General features: G+C 38.3%; 1 protein-coding gene across 13 annotated transcripts in view; it reads right to left on the bottom strand.

Annotated features, from left to right (window-relative positions):
- The window catches only part of LOC105489077 (basonuclin zinc finger protein 2), a 448,875-nt gene that overhangs the window by 141,752 nt on the left and 286,672 nt on the right, over nt 1-20,451 (bottom strand). For all 13 annotated transcript variants that reach the window (XM_071077825.1, XM_071077824.1, XM_011753715.3 and 10 more), the window contains one exon: nt 19,856-19,958. In XM_071077825.1, the coding sequence (XP_070933926.1) occupies nt 19,856-19,958 (103 nt within the window). The remainder of the gene's footprint in view (nt 1-19,855; nt 19,959-20,451) is intronic.

The following is a 20,451-nucleotide window of genomic DNA, read 5'->3' on the forward strand; positions in this document are numbered from 1 at the left end:
CTTTATGTTTAACAAATTTTTAAAATTTGTAATATTTATATTGCTTGGATTTTATTACTGTGATGACAATTTTTAAAATAAAATTTCTATTTCTAGATATTTTATTAACTTTCATTGTAGGCATGCATGTTAAGTTGAGTAATAAAAGACTTTCCAGTGAACATTTATGGTAATGTTATTTGGGGGAAAAGGATTGGAAACAACAGGTTAAGGTTAAAAAATAATGACAGAAAGCAACGATTTCACGTTTCCAGTGTTTTTAAAAGGTGCTTGTTGTCTTCCAGATGAAAGACAGAGTCTCTAGGGCCAGAGTCTAATCCCAGCTCTGCCACTTACCTGCTGTAAGATATTGGCAAGTAACTTAGCATACGAGAATGTTAGGGTAGTCTTTAGTTTGAAAAATTATTTTAAGTATAAGCAAGCCAGTGACTTGAAGAATACAATCTTAATTTAAGGACAAAGGAGAAGAAAGCATAGAATCAAGATCAAGCTAAGAAGTAGGAGGAAACACAGATGCTTGTAGTGAAGATGAGGCACAGTTACAAACTGATTGGGATTTTCCAGTTTGGAAGATCTGGAGGCAAAATCAACCGAGATTCAGAGGAAACATCAGGTTTCCAGACAAACTGCCTCTCCAGCTGCCCTCCTGTGATAATTTGCCCCTAGGAATCCAACTATTCCTACACTATGCAGATGATCCCTAACCTTTAAATTTTAGCTCTCCCCAAGCTCAACTCCAAACACACACTTGACTCCTTTTGCTGTGAAAGGTAGAACCAGGAAACTAGGCCAAAATATTTGAAATCAGACTTTTTTGTGTGTCATTTTCTCACAGGTGCTCATTGAGAAAATGTTCTAAATTCAAGAGAAAGGAAAACAAAAAGACAATTATCCATAATCCCACCACCCAAAGCAATGATTGTCTATATGTTGATGTATCTACATCTACTTTTTTCAATACATAACTTTATACAGTTGAGGTCATACTGTAGATAAAAGTTTCTATCTTGGTGGCGGTGTTGTCTCCCTTAACATTATCTAGCAAGAACATTCAAAATTATCTCTGACTAGTGTCCCTTGTTTTCCCTAGGTCATCGTCATCCTTAATCATTTTAAACTCTTCTACTGCGGTCTTTCCTGGATCAATTTCTTCTTTCTAGTCTAATTTATACCATTTTAGAGCAGGCTTTTAGTCCTTCATAACTTCATTACTACAAGGGCTCCTAACTGATTTGGTCTCTCTCTATTCTCACTGGCCTATTATATGCTAAATAAAACCAAGTCAATCATCTCAAAATACTGCTTCAAGTAAGTCTTTTCCCTGTTCAAAATTTCCAGTGATGCCCTCAGCCTCTTCACACACATAAATGCTCCATTTCTCTCTCGCCCACACACAAAATCCTTAACTTGGGTCAGAAGACCTTGGACAGATTGATTTACTTCCCAGCCTACTAACTCTCTGATATGGGCCCTCTGATCTGCCCAAAGTGAGGCTCACAGGGCTTTCACATATTACTAGCACTTTACTATTTGGTCACTAAATGTATTTTCTGTCCCATGCTAAGTTTTAGAGATTTAGTGAAGAACAAAACAGATATGATTTGGGCCCACTTGAAGTTAATAGACTAGTGAAGAAACAGACTTTTAAAAATTACAGGGCACGGTGGCTCATGCCTGTAATCCAGCACTTTGGGAGGCTGAGGAGGGTGGGTCACTTGAGCTCGAGTTTGAGATCAGCCTGAGCAACATGGAGAGACCCCGTCTCTACAAAAAATACAAAAATTAGCCAGGCACTGTGGTGCGCACTTATACTCTCAGATCCTTGGGAGGCTGAGATGGGAGGATCACTTGAGCCTGGGAGGTGGAGGCTGCAGCGAGCCAAGATCGCACCACTACACTCCAACCTAAGCAAAAGAATGAGCCCCGTCTCAAAAAGAAAAAAAAAAGGAAAAAACAAACAAAAAATACATTAACACACAAAATTACAAACTGGGTATGTGACATGAGAACATAATTTCAGTGGGGTGGGATTCGGGTATTCCAGGCAAAGCCAGTTCAGCTAGGACATGAACAAGAGAAGGACCCAAGATGATGCCAGAAAGATAAGCGAGGTTCCATCCATAAAGCTGTATTTTCTCAGAATGTTTACTTTCAACGCTGTTCAAGTGTCTTTCTTCTTTCTTATTAATTCCTCTGACTACCTTTTCTCTCCAGTTTCGATTTATATTCTATTTTCTTTTTCTATGAAGCCTAGAGAGGCTTCCTCATACAAGAGGAAATGGACTCTACCATTTCCTGTGATCACTTCTGTTCCTACTTATCTCAAGACCTTGATTTTGAGCAGCAACCATACCTGAAACAAAATCACTCAAGAGTGTTGAGTAATCATATTGTTGGATGGATGAACACAGTTAAGTGTATATAATAGAATAAAAAGCCATTCTATTTTTGCTGGAAGGGTAAACGTATGATTCCACCATGCCACCAGATTCTTCATTTCATCCATGCCCCTTTCTCAACCCTTCTTTTGTCCTTGACAGCACCCCCTCACAGACTAAGTGAAGGTGGGTAATTAAGGCAATTTAGAAGGTAAGGTGGTGCTGCTAGCTAAGCAGGAATCCTGAGTCAACTTGTCATATTTTCTTTCTTACTAGGTCAAGTATTATTTGGGAGATTACAATGCACTTTTAGTAGAAAAGCAGGATAGAAGTCTAATATGGTTAAGGAAAACAATCTTAATTGCAAGGTACACAGACTGAATCATAATACACAGACTTCATGAAAATCATCCACAATAGTAGCACAAATCACTAGCTTTGTGATCAATATGCTAGACTGATGGCCTTATAGCTATAGAAAAAGGTGTAGTATAGACCCTGGAAAGGGGTCAGAGAACAGTCACACAGTAAGACTGTAAGAAGAGCATCTATAAAGAAACAAGTATTTTTATTTTGTAAAAGGCCTAGAGGAAAAACAAACAAAGGGTCAATTAACCTCTTTTTAGTATAGAGAATTTCATCTGGAAAAAAGCAAAAGCTTTAACTGCAAGATAAGGATATTAGAAAAAAGGAAACAAATTCATACAATACAAGCTTATTAAAATGTGAATGAGGTTACTGATGGAACATAATTTACTTGGATTTCCTCAAAATGCTAGAAACAGAAGCTTAAACTGGCAATTTTACGGCTATAAAACAAAGGAGAAATTGAGGCCTGGATATAATTTCAATAAACATTTTGATAAGATCTACAGTTTTCCAAAGGAACATGGTGGCTAAGCCACAGGACCCCAAAATGACACTTGAGTCGGAATGAAGAAAACTCATTTATGTGGGAACAGAATTGCCATAAGGACAACAGCTGGATTTCTGTGTTTCATTAATGTATGTAATATAAATGTAAAATGAGTATAAAACATAATGCAAAATAGGTAATAAATGTAAAGTAATATGTACTTTTAACTATACTGCTAACTTAAAGAACAAAGTAATGTCCTATATAAAATTCAGTTTTCAAATGTATAAAATAGTGCTGGGGGTGTGTGAGGGGTAGTTATAAAAGAACACATCTACCACATGAAATGTGAATAACAATTTTTTATTTCTATTTTAAGTAACAGGAATTGCTCCTCAAACCTTCAAATAAATTAAAATAAATGCAAACCTGTAATTCTACAGACTTCACTTCCAATATTTTCTGTGAAGGTCACAGAAATAAGGACATATTCAGATACTTTTTTTTCTTAATGTAAGAGTATAAAAGTGCTTTTCACTGATCCTACAAAATTGGCTCTCAGTGATAGTTTATAGTTCTTAGTTTTCCACAACTTTTTTTAAACACAACTTTCCTTAAAAGTCAAATTCAAGTGACTTAGGTGGTTTCCACAGGACTATGCTCATTTCAGGTCCTGAGGTCCAGTGGAGTCCATCTAGCTGTTCAGGTATGGCAGTGTGAAGCTAACAGCCATTCATTAAGATAAGAAGTATGTGAAGTAGAATGATTTTTTCAAAACCACCTACTTTGTAGAATAAAACAATTAAAAATCTGTATGAAAAGGGTCTAAATGGAAACCTGTTATTTCACTAATTTTCAGTCCTGCCCTGGATATTTTAAAAATTTTAATGCTAATTTGAAGTAATTTTACAAGTTAAAAAAGAAGGCTTATTCTTTTATTTTGGGAGAAAGCCAAGTGAGCCTTAAATTACAAGGCTAATTGTTTCGAGAACTCCGGGTCTCTTGCCTCAACTCCCTTTAGAATTCCAAATTACAAGCATCAAATGGTCAGCTTTTAGGAACTCTGGATCCTAGACTACTATTTTAATTTCCAATAGATTAACATTTAACACACGTCTTTAGGGATTGTTTCTATGAAACTCTTTCCATGATTACTTTAAGAGTTCTAAAAGTTGTTAGCGATGAGATTTTTATTGGAGCAATTTCTGGGGTCAGATTTGAAAGTTTTGATTATTTATAAACAGAATATTTTTACCACTCCTACTTCAAATGTCTAGGCCATAACCTCTGAATTTATGAGGGTGGTGGCTCTTCATTCTTGCTGATACAACCAATAATTTTCAATTATACTGCACTTCATAATAAGCACACTATACCCAATATAATGATATGTCATTTCAATGTACCTAGCCCATGAACTTCCACAGGTTTAATGGGATTTTGCGTATTTAGAATTTCTTCATAAAGGGGCCCTTTGGAATCATTATCACATCAATCCTTTCCCATTACAAGACTCAGCTCTCTTACCAAGCAAGAGTATCAGGGCTCAAGGCAAAGAGTTGGCCTACTCTCAGAATGTAAGCTAGATCCTAATAAAAGCCTTAACACTTGGGGAGAACATTAATAAAGGACAATGATGACATATTAAAACTTTTTAGTGAATCAGGAGATCATGAAGGCAGGCAACAATTGTGATTAAGAAAAAAATTTCTTATGACTTAAAGTAATATTTAGATCTGCACATTGTATTCACTACTTCTGAGGGAAAGAACTATGTAATTGGGAGCAAGTTAAGTACAAAATAACTCGTGTTCCATTAAGTCACAACTTTCTAACTGTAACTGTCAAGGTTGAAATAATTAGGATATTTAATACCAAGGAGAGAGAAGGCTTGCTTCTAGAGCTTTTTTTTTTTTTTTTTTAATGAAAAGAAGAAAATGAATGATATGTAGCTAAAAGAGTTGATCCACAAGTGTGGTGATAAAAACTGTCAACCCTTATGTACAAAGGGTTTATTTTTTTTCTTCAACAAATAGTGTGTCAGTGTTTTTTAAAATGAACAAACTCCACTGAACCTCTACAGATCCTCATTACATTACCATACCTTATATACATTATCTGAATTATGGTCCCTGATTTTTTTTTTTTCTTTTCTCTTAATACATGAGAGATAATGTATAAATACTATCATGGTTTATTACGAATGTGATTCCAAACTATAGGGAGGGAAGAGGGACAAAAGTAGTTCCAATAAGACCCATTGTCCTATGGATTTTAATCAACCTCAGTCGACATGTAGCTTTCAGGGTATGTGGATATACACACGCATATAAACACCCACAATTAGTCCCAGGTAGAAGCTGAGCTCCACTTGAGACTACACAGCCAATATTTGAAACTGACTGGCATCTGCCCCCATGGCCTTATGCATAATGAAGTCCTCAAAACAGACTTTGAAAAGCATTAAAGTCTGAGTGAGGCACACATAAAAATATTTCACCACTCGGTTGTTCAGAAGCTCTCTCTCCTGGCTAGTAGATTAAGCAGGTCCTTGATTATACTTATTCTCCTGCTTCTTCTTTCTTACATGGCCCACTTTTGGGGGCATGCCTGTGCTCTTTTGCAGCAACTCCACATGAAGGTGGTAACGGGCAAAGAGAAAATTTTATCTGCAAATTTTACAGTAGAGCTAAGAAGAGATTTAGTAATTGAATCTACTTGCTGAAACCAGGTTTGGAAATTACTATTATTGTTGCTGCTGTTCTGTCCAATCTCCAGTTGCCACTGCCAGCTGAAAGTTGGCTACACAAACCCTACTTTATTCAGTTTATATATCAATGGATTAAATACACAGTACACTGACTATAAAACATATCTCGTTTTAAAAGTAACTACTGAGATTTGCTACCTGAATTAACTACGTACATCCTTTTATTAAACAAAAATATGAATTCTTCTGTAAGAAAATAATCACCCTACTCCCCAGTTACTCACTTTAAAGTCTTAATTTTCTTAAAGGAGCATATATCTATATAAGAATTTCATTAAGCAAAAAGTACAAAGGCAAGGCATATTTACTATTTGATAAAACATATGCTTTAAACTATCGCATGTGAAAAAATATTTCAAAATTGAGAGAGAGTCATGATATAAAAAGCCAGCATCTGGTAGGGAAATACCTAAAAGAAAGAAATTATTATACTCAGTTGACTTTTTTTTTTTAAAAAAAAGAATGTCACCTTTGTGTCACAAGTATTTTTTTCCTCCTTCCCCCAGTAATTCAGGCTGAAATCTCATTCTAAATCTATAATCAATCCTTTTTCCCCACTGTAATCCCTTAAAATCTCTAGGCTATCACACACACTTTTGGCACTGATGTGTGTTTTCTTCTGGATTGCTGGATTTGCTTAATGCATATATCAAGTATCAAACTGCTTTGTATCAGTAACTGGTGGGATAAAAAGACCCTATGTAAAGATTTGCTCATAAAAATGGGTTAAGAGGGCAGTCTTAGGGCTTAGGAAAAGTCTAACCTAACGAAATCTTAAATGCACGAGTAGAAAATGTTAAGCACTAAAGCAGTATCTGCTGATTTTTCCACTAATGTGATCAACATATGATTGAGCAGATCGGGAAACCTGAAGTTACCATCCCATTCTCTATTAGTGGGCTGTTTGACATGTATGAGTCATCAACAAGGCAAAAACTCTTTGGGGATTTAGACCATTGGCAAAACGAAAGTATTTTATACCATCGCACATATTTAATGGAGCGCAAACTTTCAGAAAAGTGACAACTCCTGAGATAATATGAACAAAGAAACAGAGGGGAGATACTGGTTAGTGCTTTGAATTCTGTCTACTAATTTGATCATGATAGTAACCCTAATTTCTAATTAGAAAATTTCTAATTAGATAACTTCAATTATCAGTACCAACAGGCGCAATCAAAAGAGTCAATACAAAGTATAAAATGTAGCAATTTTTCCTTTAGATATTTTACTGTATTTAAAAACCAGTAATAGAAAACACTTGCCAAATTCATTTAGTCTCTGACTGAGGCACACATATGTGATCTCCTAATTTACAGCTTGCACATACAGATGTTCACACTTAGTAAAAGGGCTTCTTAATAGCTTTTTTTAAATTAAAAGTGTGTTGATAATAGGTGTTTTAAATATATCCAAACAACACAGCTGAACTGACAAATGCCTGTCTTCATGCCTCACCATGTCTCACACTGTAGCAAGATTTTATAAGAGAGAAAAGGTTATATGATTCAGTCACATATATATAGGATAAATGTTATACCCCAAAAACTCCAAATGAAATCTTTCATTAATTTTTCTTTCTATGATCTGTTTCCAAGTAGAAAATGTTAGATAGCTACTCGGTTTATGTAGCCGAAAGCACAACCACACAGCCGTTGCTTGCTGTCTGCAGTTTTTTTCCCTTGCAAAACTTTGAACCCCATCCAGCTTTGACACACTGCCTCTTCAGTTAATAACTATCAAGTTTCCCCTTGTCTCCTGTCTACTTTTCTTTGAGGCAATTGCGCACTCAGCACCCCGAGATAATAACACACATCTATAAGATAAAAGCAATGGCATTAATGTAATTGTCTGCCTCTCTCTCTTTAGCCTAATCTTTTTTTTCCTTCAGTTTTGACTGCCTGTGTGACACCTGTTTTTGTCTCCTCTGATCCTACGACAGGTTTTCCGCTGACAAGGTTTTTGCCTGACAGAGATTCTGCAGACAAGAACATAATAAAATATGAAGAACTGCTTGTCAGAGTTTCTGCCAATGCTCACATGAAATATAGAAAAAAAATGATTTTTTTTTTAAGGGGCCCTGTGATGGTCGCTTTTGGCATGTCAGAAAAAAGACCTCCCTAGCCAAGTTCTCCAAGCCAAACAGGTGTTTTCTTTTATGTTAGAGGTTGATTTGTTTTTTAATTTTTACTGATAGTGGAAAACATCATTAGCCAAAAGGAGGCGGGTGGGTAATGTCTTACCCTCAGATTTTTGCAGGCAAAGGAATATTAAAAAACTGGAAAGTAGAAGGTATTTCACTCAAGATCTTATCTTCTGAATAAAACAAAAACACCAACATCTGTTAATGATTAAACAAATTTAAGTTATCTAAAATTTACTTCCTGGATATTCGTGCTACCAAAACCTCCCACTTACCTTTCACTTATTTTGTTGTCTGAAGACAGAGGGAAACTGCGAAGGTGAAAATAGAATGAGAACTGGAAAAGAAAAATGCGCAAATGGACATAAAGACAAGGTGTTTGTGGGCTGTGCTTATATCTTAAAACGGGAAGAGGCTGCTGGGAAAGCAACTGGCAATTAGGAATCTGACTGAGACTTTTCCATGGGCTTAGAGTTTCAATAAACCTTTGCTCCATGGAGCACATGAGAGATGCTGCATTAGGTTCCAGCACACAAAGATGAAGTGCCCTTCCTGAGCTTTCCAAGTTAGTGGAAGGATCAGTATTACCCAGAAACCTCTGATCTCAGCAAAGTGTGTTGAGAAAATAAAGACGGGAGCACTTAATTTCTCCGGGGGTGGGGAGTGGTAGTGGAGAGGGGAGTAAAGGGGTGGGAATCCCACTTTCTTGATGAACAAGGGACAGGAAAAACGGGCCAGGATCAATAGTGCAGCAAGTGTGAAAGGACGAAAAACTGGGAAAGAGTTTACAGTGGTGAGTCAAGGGACAAGAGCCTGGATTTAGGGTGTTAGGATTCTCACACCAATTCTAACTACTCTGCCACCAAACCACTTTAACCTAGGCTTTAGCTCTCCAAATATATTATCTCACACCTAGAGCCTACAATTACCACATCTAATGGAAATATAATTCACAGCCGGGCACAGAGGCTCACAGCTGTAATCTCAGTGCTTTGGGAGCCAATGCAGGAAGATCATTTGCATCCAGGAGCTTGAGACCAGCCTGGGCAATAAGACGAAACCCTATCTCTACAAAAAATACAGAAATTAGCTGGGCATGGTAGCGCACACCTGGGGTCCCAGCTACTCAGGAGGCTGAGGTGGGAGGATTGCTTGAACCCAGGAAGGGGAAGTTGCAGTGAGATGAGATTGTACCATTGCATCTGGGTGACAGAGCAAGACTCTGTTTAAAAAATAAATAAATAAATAAATAAATAAATAAATAAATAAATAAATAAAATTCAAGCCAAGATACATAATTTTAATTTTTTTAGTTTCAAGTAAAACAGTAAAAAGTAAAGTGACATTTAAAAATATATTTGACACGATACATCACAAATATTATCAATATGGAGACAATGGAAGAACAACTCTTAATGACTATTTTACTCTTTTTAAAATAAGATGACAGCTCCAAATTTGGTGTACACTTTATACTTACAGCACATCTCAATTTGGACTAGCCACATTTCAAGTGTTCGCAGCCATAACAGTGGCTTCCTTATTGGACAGCCAGGTTTAGAGTTGCCTTTACATTTACTGGCCAGTAGAATTAAGGCCTGAGACGGTCCTTTCAATCAGATGGGCTTGCATTTAAATTTACAGTGTCACCTGACTGTACAGAAGGCTAAGAGGCCCATGAGGTCGAAGTGGGGATTTCCCTGGGTACCAGGGGAGCAGCTGAAAGGAGAGAGGAATCTCACTACTGGGCCTTTTAATAAATACTGGCTACAAGTCTATCCAGTTGTGGTGATATGTGAAGTAATACTTAAAGCACTTCTTACACAATTCTTTGGGTATATGCGAACTAATAACAAATTAATTCAAGAAGCTTTTGAAGATATATAAACATCTACAAAGGCAAAACCTGGTAAGAAGTGGGATATATAAACATTATTTTAGGGCTCCCAGAATACAATTCAGAGTTATCTTTGAAATACTATACTTATCCAGCAATTTCACACTTCAGTGAAGAGGGGAGAGGAGTTAGAAGAAGTCACCATTTATGACACAATAGAGAAGGAAGAGTGGTTGAAAGGATCAACATGATATTGCTGAGGCATATGGGGTCCTTATGACCCAGCTGAATCTCCTAGTTTATCCTGAGTAAAAGGAGAGGAGTTTAGTGTATTTCATTTATAACCCCTTTAATTTGTGTTCTGCTTAACCTGGTGAACTCCAGTTAATTAAGATGTTCCTATAAACAATTAAGCTTCCTGTAGGATCGTTAGCAAGATATAAAAATTTATGATGTAATAAAATGCAATAAAATGATAAAGTGGTGAGCTGATCAAAGCACTTCACATGCAAAACGATAGGTGTGAAAATAGGTAAAAGTAGCCTTAATCCTACCTAAAATTCACCTACTTACAGCTTTTGGATTTTTAGCGGGTAAATATTACTATAATTTATTTTAACTGGTGCAATTCTCAAAATGACTTTTGGTGTAAAATATTCCTTACTGTATTCAAATAAGGGTTCAAATGACATTTTAGGGGAAATGGAAGGTATGGAACTGTACTGGATTTGCTGGGGAAAACAATTTCACTTAGGGAATGCTTGGTCTGACAGCCAAAAGAACTGGTGACCTGACCTCTGCAACTGCATACTGTAGATAACCTTCCCTGGAAGGAGAAATAGTTTCATCCCATCACATTCCACATTCGTACCTTAAGGGAGACACTAGGTATTATCATTCATATTGATGATTTTATTGACTTAGTAATAACAATACTAGCTTCTAAAATTGTTGTGCCAGAATATTGGGCTAACCCTACTCTTTCCTGTAAGCCTCTCTCAAAATGTATCTGTGTTATTTAGATGCATTGCTATCATTATTTGAATTTCTCGATAAAATAACTGAGTCTTAGAGAAGGCATTACTAACAAAAGGCAGAGAAAGGATTTGACCACTGGCCTGGCCACACCCAACTTTTAATCACTCTACTTTGCTAAAACATGTCTATCACGTCCACAGTGTTGAAGTCTTACTTTTATAGGAATTTAGTGATAACAGCAACTAACACTTACTAAGTGTTTACTATGTATGAGTCTGCTGGATTATCTCATTTAATCTTAGAAGAACACTATGAGCTAGGAGCTATCATCATTCACATTTCACAGATGACAGAACAGAGAGATTATACAACTCGACAAGACTCTACCTACAGTAGGTGATAGAGCCGTGATGTGAATGTAAACAGTCTCATTCAATAACAACATTCTTTTTTTTTTTTTTTTTTTTTTTTTGAGACGGAGTCTCGCTCTGTCGCCGGGGCTGGAGCGCAGTGGCCGGATCTCAGCTCACTGCAAGCTCCGCCTCCCGGGTTTACGCCATTCTCCTGCCTCAGCCTCCTGTGTAGCTGGGACTACAGGCGCCCGCCACCTCGCCCGGCTAGTTTTTTGTATTTTTTTAGTAGAGACGGGGTTTCACCGTGTTCGCCAGGATGGTCTCGATCTCCTGACCTCGTGATCCGCCCGTCTCGGCCTCCCAAAGTGCTGGGATTACAGGCTTGAGCCACCGCGCCCGGCCAATAACAACATTCTTACCTATTTTGTATATTGCCTCCCATTCATTCACCTGAAGCTTTTTTATATCCCGGGGATACAGCTCTGTGTGTTTCATTCTCAACGCCCTCCCATGAAACTCCTTACCAGCAGACCAGCAGTGACTACACTTGAGGCCAGGTCTTGCCAGCCTCATCTTATGTTCCATCTGAATAAAACAAGAGCTAGGGAAAAAAAAAAAAATCTGGGGAGCTAACAGGCAGACAGCCCAGGACTTTGAAGGGGAGGCACTGTTTGTGCTGTGTTTAAAGAAAATTTAAGGAGTTCAAAGCACCATCCGAAAGGTGGGCAGGCTGAGAAACAAATCAAAAGCTGCTCAGGGACACAATAAGAAAATAGTTACTGCCATTAATCAAGCACCAAACCTTTGCATTTGTGAGGATGTCCTCCCTTTAGAGCTTATCAGCAGTGATCAGGGAGTAAAGGAGAGAAGCAGAAGAGGGCACTGTGCCCTCAGGTCAAGCCCAAAAAAGCCTCCTGTGCCAGGCGGGAAAATGGCCTTGCTTTTGCTCTCTAAAACGAAGAAAAAAGTCCAAGGACTTTGCTCATGGAAAGACCAGAATCCAGTTGCCTCACCAAGACTAGGAAGCAGCTAAAAGCTGTTTTCCCTAAGCAAAAGAGAATTTTGCAGCTAGGCAAAGCCGGGTTTCAGTATTTACAATCTGGAAAAACTAAGTCCACTAGAAAGACAAATTCTTTAAGCAGATACTGCAACAGCTTCCACTTTTTCCAAACGAGTGCATCAAGGGAAGACGACGATAGTGTTTCTATCCTTGTGTTTCTGAACAAAGCCCTAGAAACATCTTCCCCTAAGGATCTAGTTCTCACTTTGCCACTGCTAAGCATGTACTTCCCTTCGCCCGAGGACTCAAATTAGTGCCTGTGCTACTGTTCACCAAGCCCTAAACACCCCTCTGGAAAAAAATTTCTACGAAAGAAAATGTTTTTGTTGGGATAATCTCCAAGCCAGAGCTTGCTGGGAACATTATCTTCCTTTGTCAGAGGAAACTTAGTTGTTTTTCAGTCTCCTCTCTTTATCTTGACACATTTACAAATTATCATATGGACACTGTTGTGGAGTCACTCAGAATGAGCATGATATCACAGAAATGTCATGCTTTATTCTTATGATAAAGGAATCTCTATTTGGAGTGGGAAGGAGAAAAGACTAGGGAAGAAAAGAGATTGGCAAGGAAAGGACTGGACTACTTTAGTTATGTTAGGTTTTGGACTCAAGTCAGGGAGAATATTAGAGAGTTACCAGTTGGGAACAAACGACTTTCACAGATATTTAGACAATTTATAAGAACATAGACTGGGACAAATAATAAAGACATGTGACCTTTCACAGGATAAAATGAAAAAGTACGTGTTTTGATCTGCCTTGCTTTTAAGTCCTTACAAACTACCATGTCTCCAACAAACTTGAGGAATTTGTAAATAGAATACTGAGATCTCATGATTCTAAATGTAGGACTGATATAATCAGAAGCTTTTTTTTTTTTGAGACGGAGTCTCGCTCTGTCACCAGGATGGAGTGCAGTGGCGCAATCTTGGCTCCTGCAACCTCCACCTCTTGGGTTCAAGTGATTCTCGTGCTTCAGCCCCCCGAGTAGCTGGGATTACAGGTATGTGCCACCACACTCAGCCAATTTTTGTATTTTCAGTAGAGATGGGGTTTGACCATGTTGGCCAGGATGGTCTCAATCTCCTGACCTCGTGATCCACCTGCCTGGGCCTCCCAAAGTGCTGGGATTAACAGGCGTGAGCCACAGAGCCTGGCCCAAAACCTTTTTGGGCCCAAAGCCTTTTTGATTAGAGGATGCTCATGACCAACAGCCCTGATTTAGGATTTATGCAAATTGTGTCTGAATAGGATTTTCTTTTAGGTATGGGCTTGCCAGATTTAGCAAAGAAACATAAAGGATTCTCACCTAAATTTGCATGGTAATATTTGTATTTAAAAATCATTTATTGTTTACTGATATTCAGATTCAGTAGAAAATTCTATATTTTCTATTTGGGTGAGGGTCTCTATAAATACCCCTGGTCTGATAAGACATATCAAATACAAGCTGAAAATTCAAATTCAATGATGCTGAGAAATGAAAAGAAAAATTATATCCAGTGAATTACAAAAAAAGAAAGGTTTGAAATTAATGGGTTATATGCATATTAAGTCTTACAGTACATTAAACCATAAAGCTGGTTGGTATATGACACTAAATTAACTTTATGCTTCTCATCATTTCCTGTGGTGAAGAACTGAAGGCTACCTGGCACAATCCTTCATGTATGAGATATGTTTAATAAATATCTACTGACTGATGATCTGGATGATGTAGACCAGGTCTGCTCACTTTACATTAAAAAAAATTAGAGGACTTTGGATGAAATATGGGCAGGAAAAAAGCTGGCTTAATTAGTAAATAATTAAAGTAATAATGTAAAACTATCTTTTCCTCGAATGAACTGCATGCAGTAAAAGGAAATCACATTTACAGAACATAATAAAAGAAAGGTCTCAAAATTCCAGTGAAACAAGCATTCTTGCAGGCAGACCTCGGCCAAAGGAAATAACACTGGTATTAATTCAGATCTCTTGAAAGTGAATGAAAATTCTAGTACTCATGCAGCTTTTTGGAATGGCATATCCTGTTATTTAAAGTCAAAGAAAAAAAGAAGAAAAAAATAATTTACACAGAGAAAGCTGCTGTGGGTGCATTAAGCTATAAAATGTATTTTTTATTCATCAAGTCTCATATTCTTGCCAAATGCTCACCTCACATACCTAGGAAACAGTGGAATTGTTTTTTTATTTATTTTTATTTTTTTGTTTTCTTTCCAAAAGAGATAGTCTTAACAAATGAGCTTTATCGAAGTAAAGGTTACTGATCTAGTTTTAAAAAAAATTCTAAATGAATTACCTTTCTAAAATCTGCCCACCTCTTTTATCAAACACACAAATCAAATATCATGGGATAAAACAATTTTCCAGTTGTATTGGATTATCATTAAATATTTCCTAAAACCGTTTAGAATTCAGTTTGCTCTCTTTCTTATTTTTACTGTTTTATTTACCTTCATCTTAATGGTTTAGAAATAAAGTCTTCATCTAAACTATGGACATTAAAACTAACTTGCAAACATTAAACAATAAAAAAGGTTTCGTGCAGCAGTCCTCAACTTTTACATCAAGCCTCCTGTTTTTTTCACAAAGACAGCAAACTCTTATTGGTAATGCTTCCCATCAGAAGCAGGTATTCATCAAGGGAGAAAAGTAAGTAGGACTCACTTCCACCTGTACCCAATGCTGAGTGTATTCTAGTTGTACCAGCTAATTTTTAATATTCTGTAAAATATTTGGCTGAAGTCTGAATTCTGTGAATGGCCAAATTACTACTCTAGTGTGGAGGCAAAGGGTAAAAAGAAAAAAAAAATTACATCACCAGAAAAGGAGCCCATTACTGCTCTTACCCTGGTATCTTAATCTTATTTGCCACTTCTGAATCAAAAAGAGTTGAACTTCTAGAAAACTTTCGTTGTTACTGTTTTTCAAGCCATACTCAGATCTTTTTAGGCGAACGAAGGAAAAGCACAGAGAAGATAAAGCAAACAAGGGAAAGTAAAAAATATAGTATTTATAGTATTTCAGTGAAGTAGTGGCAGTAAACTGGAGTACTTTTACGGAGACTTGACAAAATTAGAAATTCTGAGTCAATGCTGGCCCACCAACTAAAATATTTCAGACTAGGTATGGTCATCTTTTACCAAAAAAAAAAAGTTTAAGTAAATTCAATAAGCCCTGCTTTCTATTAGCAGAGTGAAAGAGCTAAGATTCCTTAATGTGGACAGGGTGGTGGTAAGGTAGGAAATCCTTTATTACTTTAGTGGGAAATACCTACTGATATTCAGAATTGCTCTGATATTCCTTCCCCCCTTAACTCAATAGTGCTAAGGATTTTAAGGAAATACTCTGTGAAAAGTAACACAGCTCACTAAGTATTAGTAATTCCAAAACCCAGGTGTTGCAGTATAATGAATTAATCACTATTTATTTATTTATTTATTTATTTTTGAGACAGAGTCTTGCTCTGTCACCCAGACTGGGAAGTGGTAGCGTGATCTCAGCTCACTGCAGCCTTGACCTCCTGGGTTCAATCAAACCTCCCACCCCAGCCTCCAAAGTAGTTGGGACTGAGAGCACATGCAACCGCACCAGGCTAATTTTTGTACTTTTTGTAGAGACAAGATTTTGCCATGTTGCCCAGGTTGGTCTTGAACTCCTGGGCTCAAGTGATCCACCTGCCTCAACCTTACAAAGCGCTGAGATTACAGGCTGTCAGACACACCACGCCCAGCCTTTAATTATTTTTAAAACACATTTCTAAAGATTTTTGTAAAGCAGCTAATGTCAACAACTTAAGCAGCTTTAATAAGCAATCTAGGTCAACAGAGAGAATGCGTGTTTATGTGTGTGTACATATACAGAGACACACATATGTGCATAGATATGGTATATAATGACCCATGAAAGCCAACATCTTAGGAATGAACTGAAAATGCTGCTAACAAGGAAAATTTATTCAAGAAAGGAGGTCAACAAATTTCTAAAAATTAATTTTAGAGAGAATACATGATTTTGGCATTTGGTTATTTTTTAGCAGCAGATATTAAATTTTCTTTTATTGACATAATGACAGGTAGAATGCATTCAGTGCTACTATGAAACCATTCTGGGCAATGTATTTTGGTAGTCTTGTTGCTGCTCCATGCATTTCAGAGGAAAATTACACACTAGAAAACCCAAGTCACTTCCTTATTGCCCCACACCCAGGACACTGCACAGTATAAGGCAGCCGGAAAGAATGCTGTGTTTCACCTCTGAGCAGAAGTAACTAGAGACATGATTTCAGGGTTTCTGTGCAGGCGGGGTGGAATGAAGCAATTAGCTGTAATGCTAGGGGCAAAAAGAGTGGGTGCTCTCATCCCGCTGCCAACTCCAAGGCTAGAGGCCAAGCCCTCACTGCTGTATTTGGCCTCACGAATGGGGAGAGTGTGGGATTCGCATGCCTGGGTGTATGTATTTTGAGCTATATACAGATATCTCCCTGTTGTGAGAAAAGAGAGGTCAAGGTGATAATCATAAGGGAAAGAATTAGAATTCATTTTACTGGCCGGGCGCGGTGGCTCAAGCCTGTAATCCCAGCACTTTGGGAGGCCGAGACGGGCGGATCACGAGGTCAGGAGATTGAGACCATCCTGGCTGACACGGTGAAACCCCGTCTCTACTTTAAAAATACAAAAAACTAGCCGGGCGTGGTGGCGGGCGCCTGTAGTCCCAGCTGCTCGGGAGGCTGAGGCAGGAGAATGGCGTGAACCCGGGAGGCGGAGCTTGCAGTGAGCTGAGATCCGGCCACTGCACTCCAGCCTGGGCGGCAGAGCGAGGCTCCGTCTCAAAAAAAAAAAAAAAAAGAATTCATTTTACTAAGGTCTGAGAAACACCAAAATTAATATCCCAGAAACATAGAATTTTTAATGGTACAGTAGGAAAAGCACAGTCTGGTGTAACAGAAACATCTTATTCAAGTTGGGTGAAAAATGACATTCTTCAGAAAGTCCTCAAAACAATCACTGGCCAGGAATAATTTATGTTGTTCAAGAAGGAAAAAACATTGCTTTTACTTTTACATTACTAATGTAATATGCACATGGACATTAAATAGAGAAAACAAACTGGTGACACAGTTAACTTTTACACTCACAAGGCTGCCATAGTAGATAGATAATGATAATATAAGATGGCTTTGGCAAAAATGAGAGCAAATAAATGAAAAGCCCTTTGATTAATGACTGGCCTCCCCTTTACTGCTCATCTACTGTCCATTGTACTTTTAATATGCATTATTTGGAAAGGCTTCATATATTTTCTCTTTGTCATAATAAGACTGTAAAGTAGGTACTATTAATCCTATTTTACAGACAAGAAAACTGAAGTCCAGCGATATTAACATGTCATGAAGTGACAGAGCCAAGATTTGACCTCAGAACAGTCTACACCCATACTGCCTTCAATATTCTTACAATTCTGATGGGTTTAGGACATAAGTTCTGTACCTATTACCTGGCAAAACCAACACTTCCTCAGAGAAAAAAAGTTTATTTAGGAACTGTTATGGGCTGAACTGTGTTCCCCCAAAATTCCTATGTTGAAGTCATAACCCCTACTACCTCAGAACGTGACTATATTTGAATATAGGGTCTTTAAAGAGGTGATTAAGTTAAAATGAGGCCCTTAGGGTGGACCCTAATCCAATCTGACTGATGTCCTTAGAAGAGGAAATTTGACGCACAAGAAGACACCGGGGCTGGGCACAGTGGCTCACACCTATAATCCCAGCACTCTGGGAGGCTGAGGGCAGATCATGAGGTCAGGAGTTCGAGACCAGCCTGGCCAACCTGGTGAAAACCCATCTCTACTAAAAATACAAAAATAAGCTGGGCGTGGTGGCTCATGCCTGTAATCCCAGCTACTCAGAAGGCTGAGGAAGGAGAATGGCTTGAACCCTGGAGGTGGAGGTTGCAGACACCAGGGCATGCCCCACAGACGAGAGACCATGTAAGGGTGCCCATCTACAAACGAGGAGGAGAAGCCTCAGAATGAAACCAACCCTGCCAACACTTTGATCTTGGAATTCTAGCCTCCAGAGCCTTGAGGATATAAATTTCTGCTGTCTAAGCCACCCAGCCTGTGGTATTTTGTCATGGCAGCCCCAGCAAACTAATATAGGACGAGAGACGATATCACTGAATGTAGTAACATAAAGAGACTGCAGAACTAACTGCAGCTCGTCTGTTGTTCAAGACCGGACTGAGAATTGTTGCTGATTTGGGGCCTTGTTAATAAAGCAGGAAAGCGCTCTATCCCTGTGGGCATGAAGGATTGCAGGATTGAGGTTGCCTGGTGGAAACATACCCCTTCCCGGGTATTCCTCTCAGAGTACTCTCTCTCACAGAAACATGGCTGAAATGTCCCCACAACTCCAGCATACACACTCTCACGAGCAAGGTACATGATAAATTAAAAGCATTTCAAGGCATGGCCCGGTGTTGTTACCTCAGATCTTGCTAGAATAACATGACATTTATAAAAATACAACCCACTGGATGTTTGGCACCGCCTGGGAATGAAGAATATGTCCACTTAAGAGGCAATACCCGGGGCTATCCAAAAATCTCAAGCCAGGATTTCTTTTCATAAACATTACCTATCTTTTTAAATTCTACAGTCTGGGAGGTGAAAAAAAAAAAAAAAAAGAAGAAGAAAGTCTACTTATTTCCAAGTCTCCTTTTACTTAAACAGAACAAACATAAACCATACACAGGAATATGCTGAACGCTCAGTCAGGGCACACCGACAGAACGGCTCTGTGCACCTGGCAAAAAGCCTCAACACTCATATCCTTCGCATGGGGTCTCCCCACCCCGGGACACACCTACACAGAGCTCACACTCTACCTACGTCGACCACCTCCAATCCCCATGCACACTGAAAGGGAGTATTTACAGGTTATATTTTCAGATACCAGCCAAATAATGTTCCCGTTCACTCTCTCATCCACCTGAAACCATACAACATTTAACATCTAGAAGGATAAACTCAGCCCCTAGCACATATGACAAGGGTGAGCAGTCATCGAGGAGTTCTCAAGCAAGGAGGATTTGCCAGCTTCCCTCTGAGGTCCAGGCCCTGAAAGGCCAACTGTGGTATGTTTGAGTTTCCATCAGGCCTGGTGTTTGCTGGCTGTGCCCATGCTCAGTAAGAACTCCACAGCCCAACTGTCCTATAAACGTCTTGGCCTTCTGCTGAGAGCTGCTTGCCTAGCACTGCTTCTTGGAGCTGAGAATATGCTGTTTGAGAGCCACAGGCTGAATCTTAACTAACACTTGGAGCATAGCTGACCTCTCTCTTCTCCAGGCCAGTGACTGCTCTAAACAGACAGACAGACATACACACACACACACACACACACACACACACACACACACACACACGAACACGAACATAAGAAGAACAGGAAGAAAAGCCCAGATTTTCCTCACCATGTGCCACCCAGCCATGTTTACACTGATCACAAGTCCTCAGGTTAATCTTCCCTGGCTGAAAACATTCACATGTGCAGTTTACCAGTGTGCAACGGATGGCCTGAAAAATAAAGGAGGAAAAAAAGGTCAGCATCTGTTCAAAGATACTATACTCTTTTCACCATTTTAATAAATAATGCCCACTTCCATTTTTAAAGGCTTTATGATGGCAGGGGCCTGGAGGGTTTTAAAAATAAATTTAGATATCGCCACAATCTCTTATAAAAAAAGGTAAAGAAAACAAAGCTCATTCACTAATACAATGTTTTAGGTCATTCATAGTAACCTTTAGATTACAAACTTAGAATAAAAATAAAGGACTACATATTCTATAAGATACTGGATTTATGACATCACAAATCCAAAAGAGGAAAAAGTATATTGCTGCTAATATATATTTCCACTTAAATTTATCCACTTGTCAATAAAGCAAAAAATACATTGTAACAAAATAATATTCAAGTGAAATGTCTGTGAAAGTAAAATATGGCACACAAATATTATTATTAGAATATTACTTTTCTTCTGCTGAATTTCAATTAAATGTTGTGCTA

Source organism: Macaca nemestrina, chromosome 14, assembly GCF_043159975.1.
Source record: "Macaca nemestrina isolate mMacNem1 chromosome 14, mMacNem.hap1, whole genome shotgun sequence".
In the NCBI taxonomy this organism is placed as follows: domain Eukaryota; kingdom Metazoa; phylum Chordata; class Mammalia; order Primates; family Cercopithecidae; genus Macaca; species Macaca nemestrina.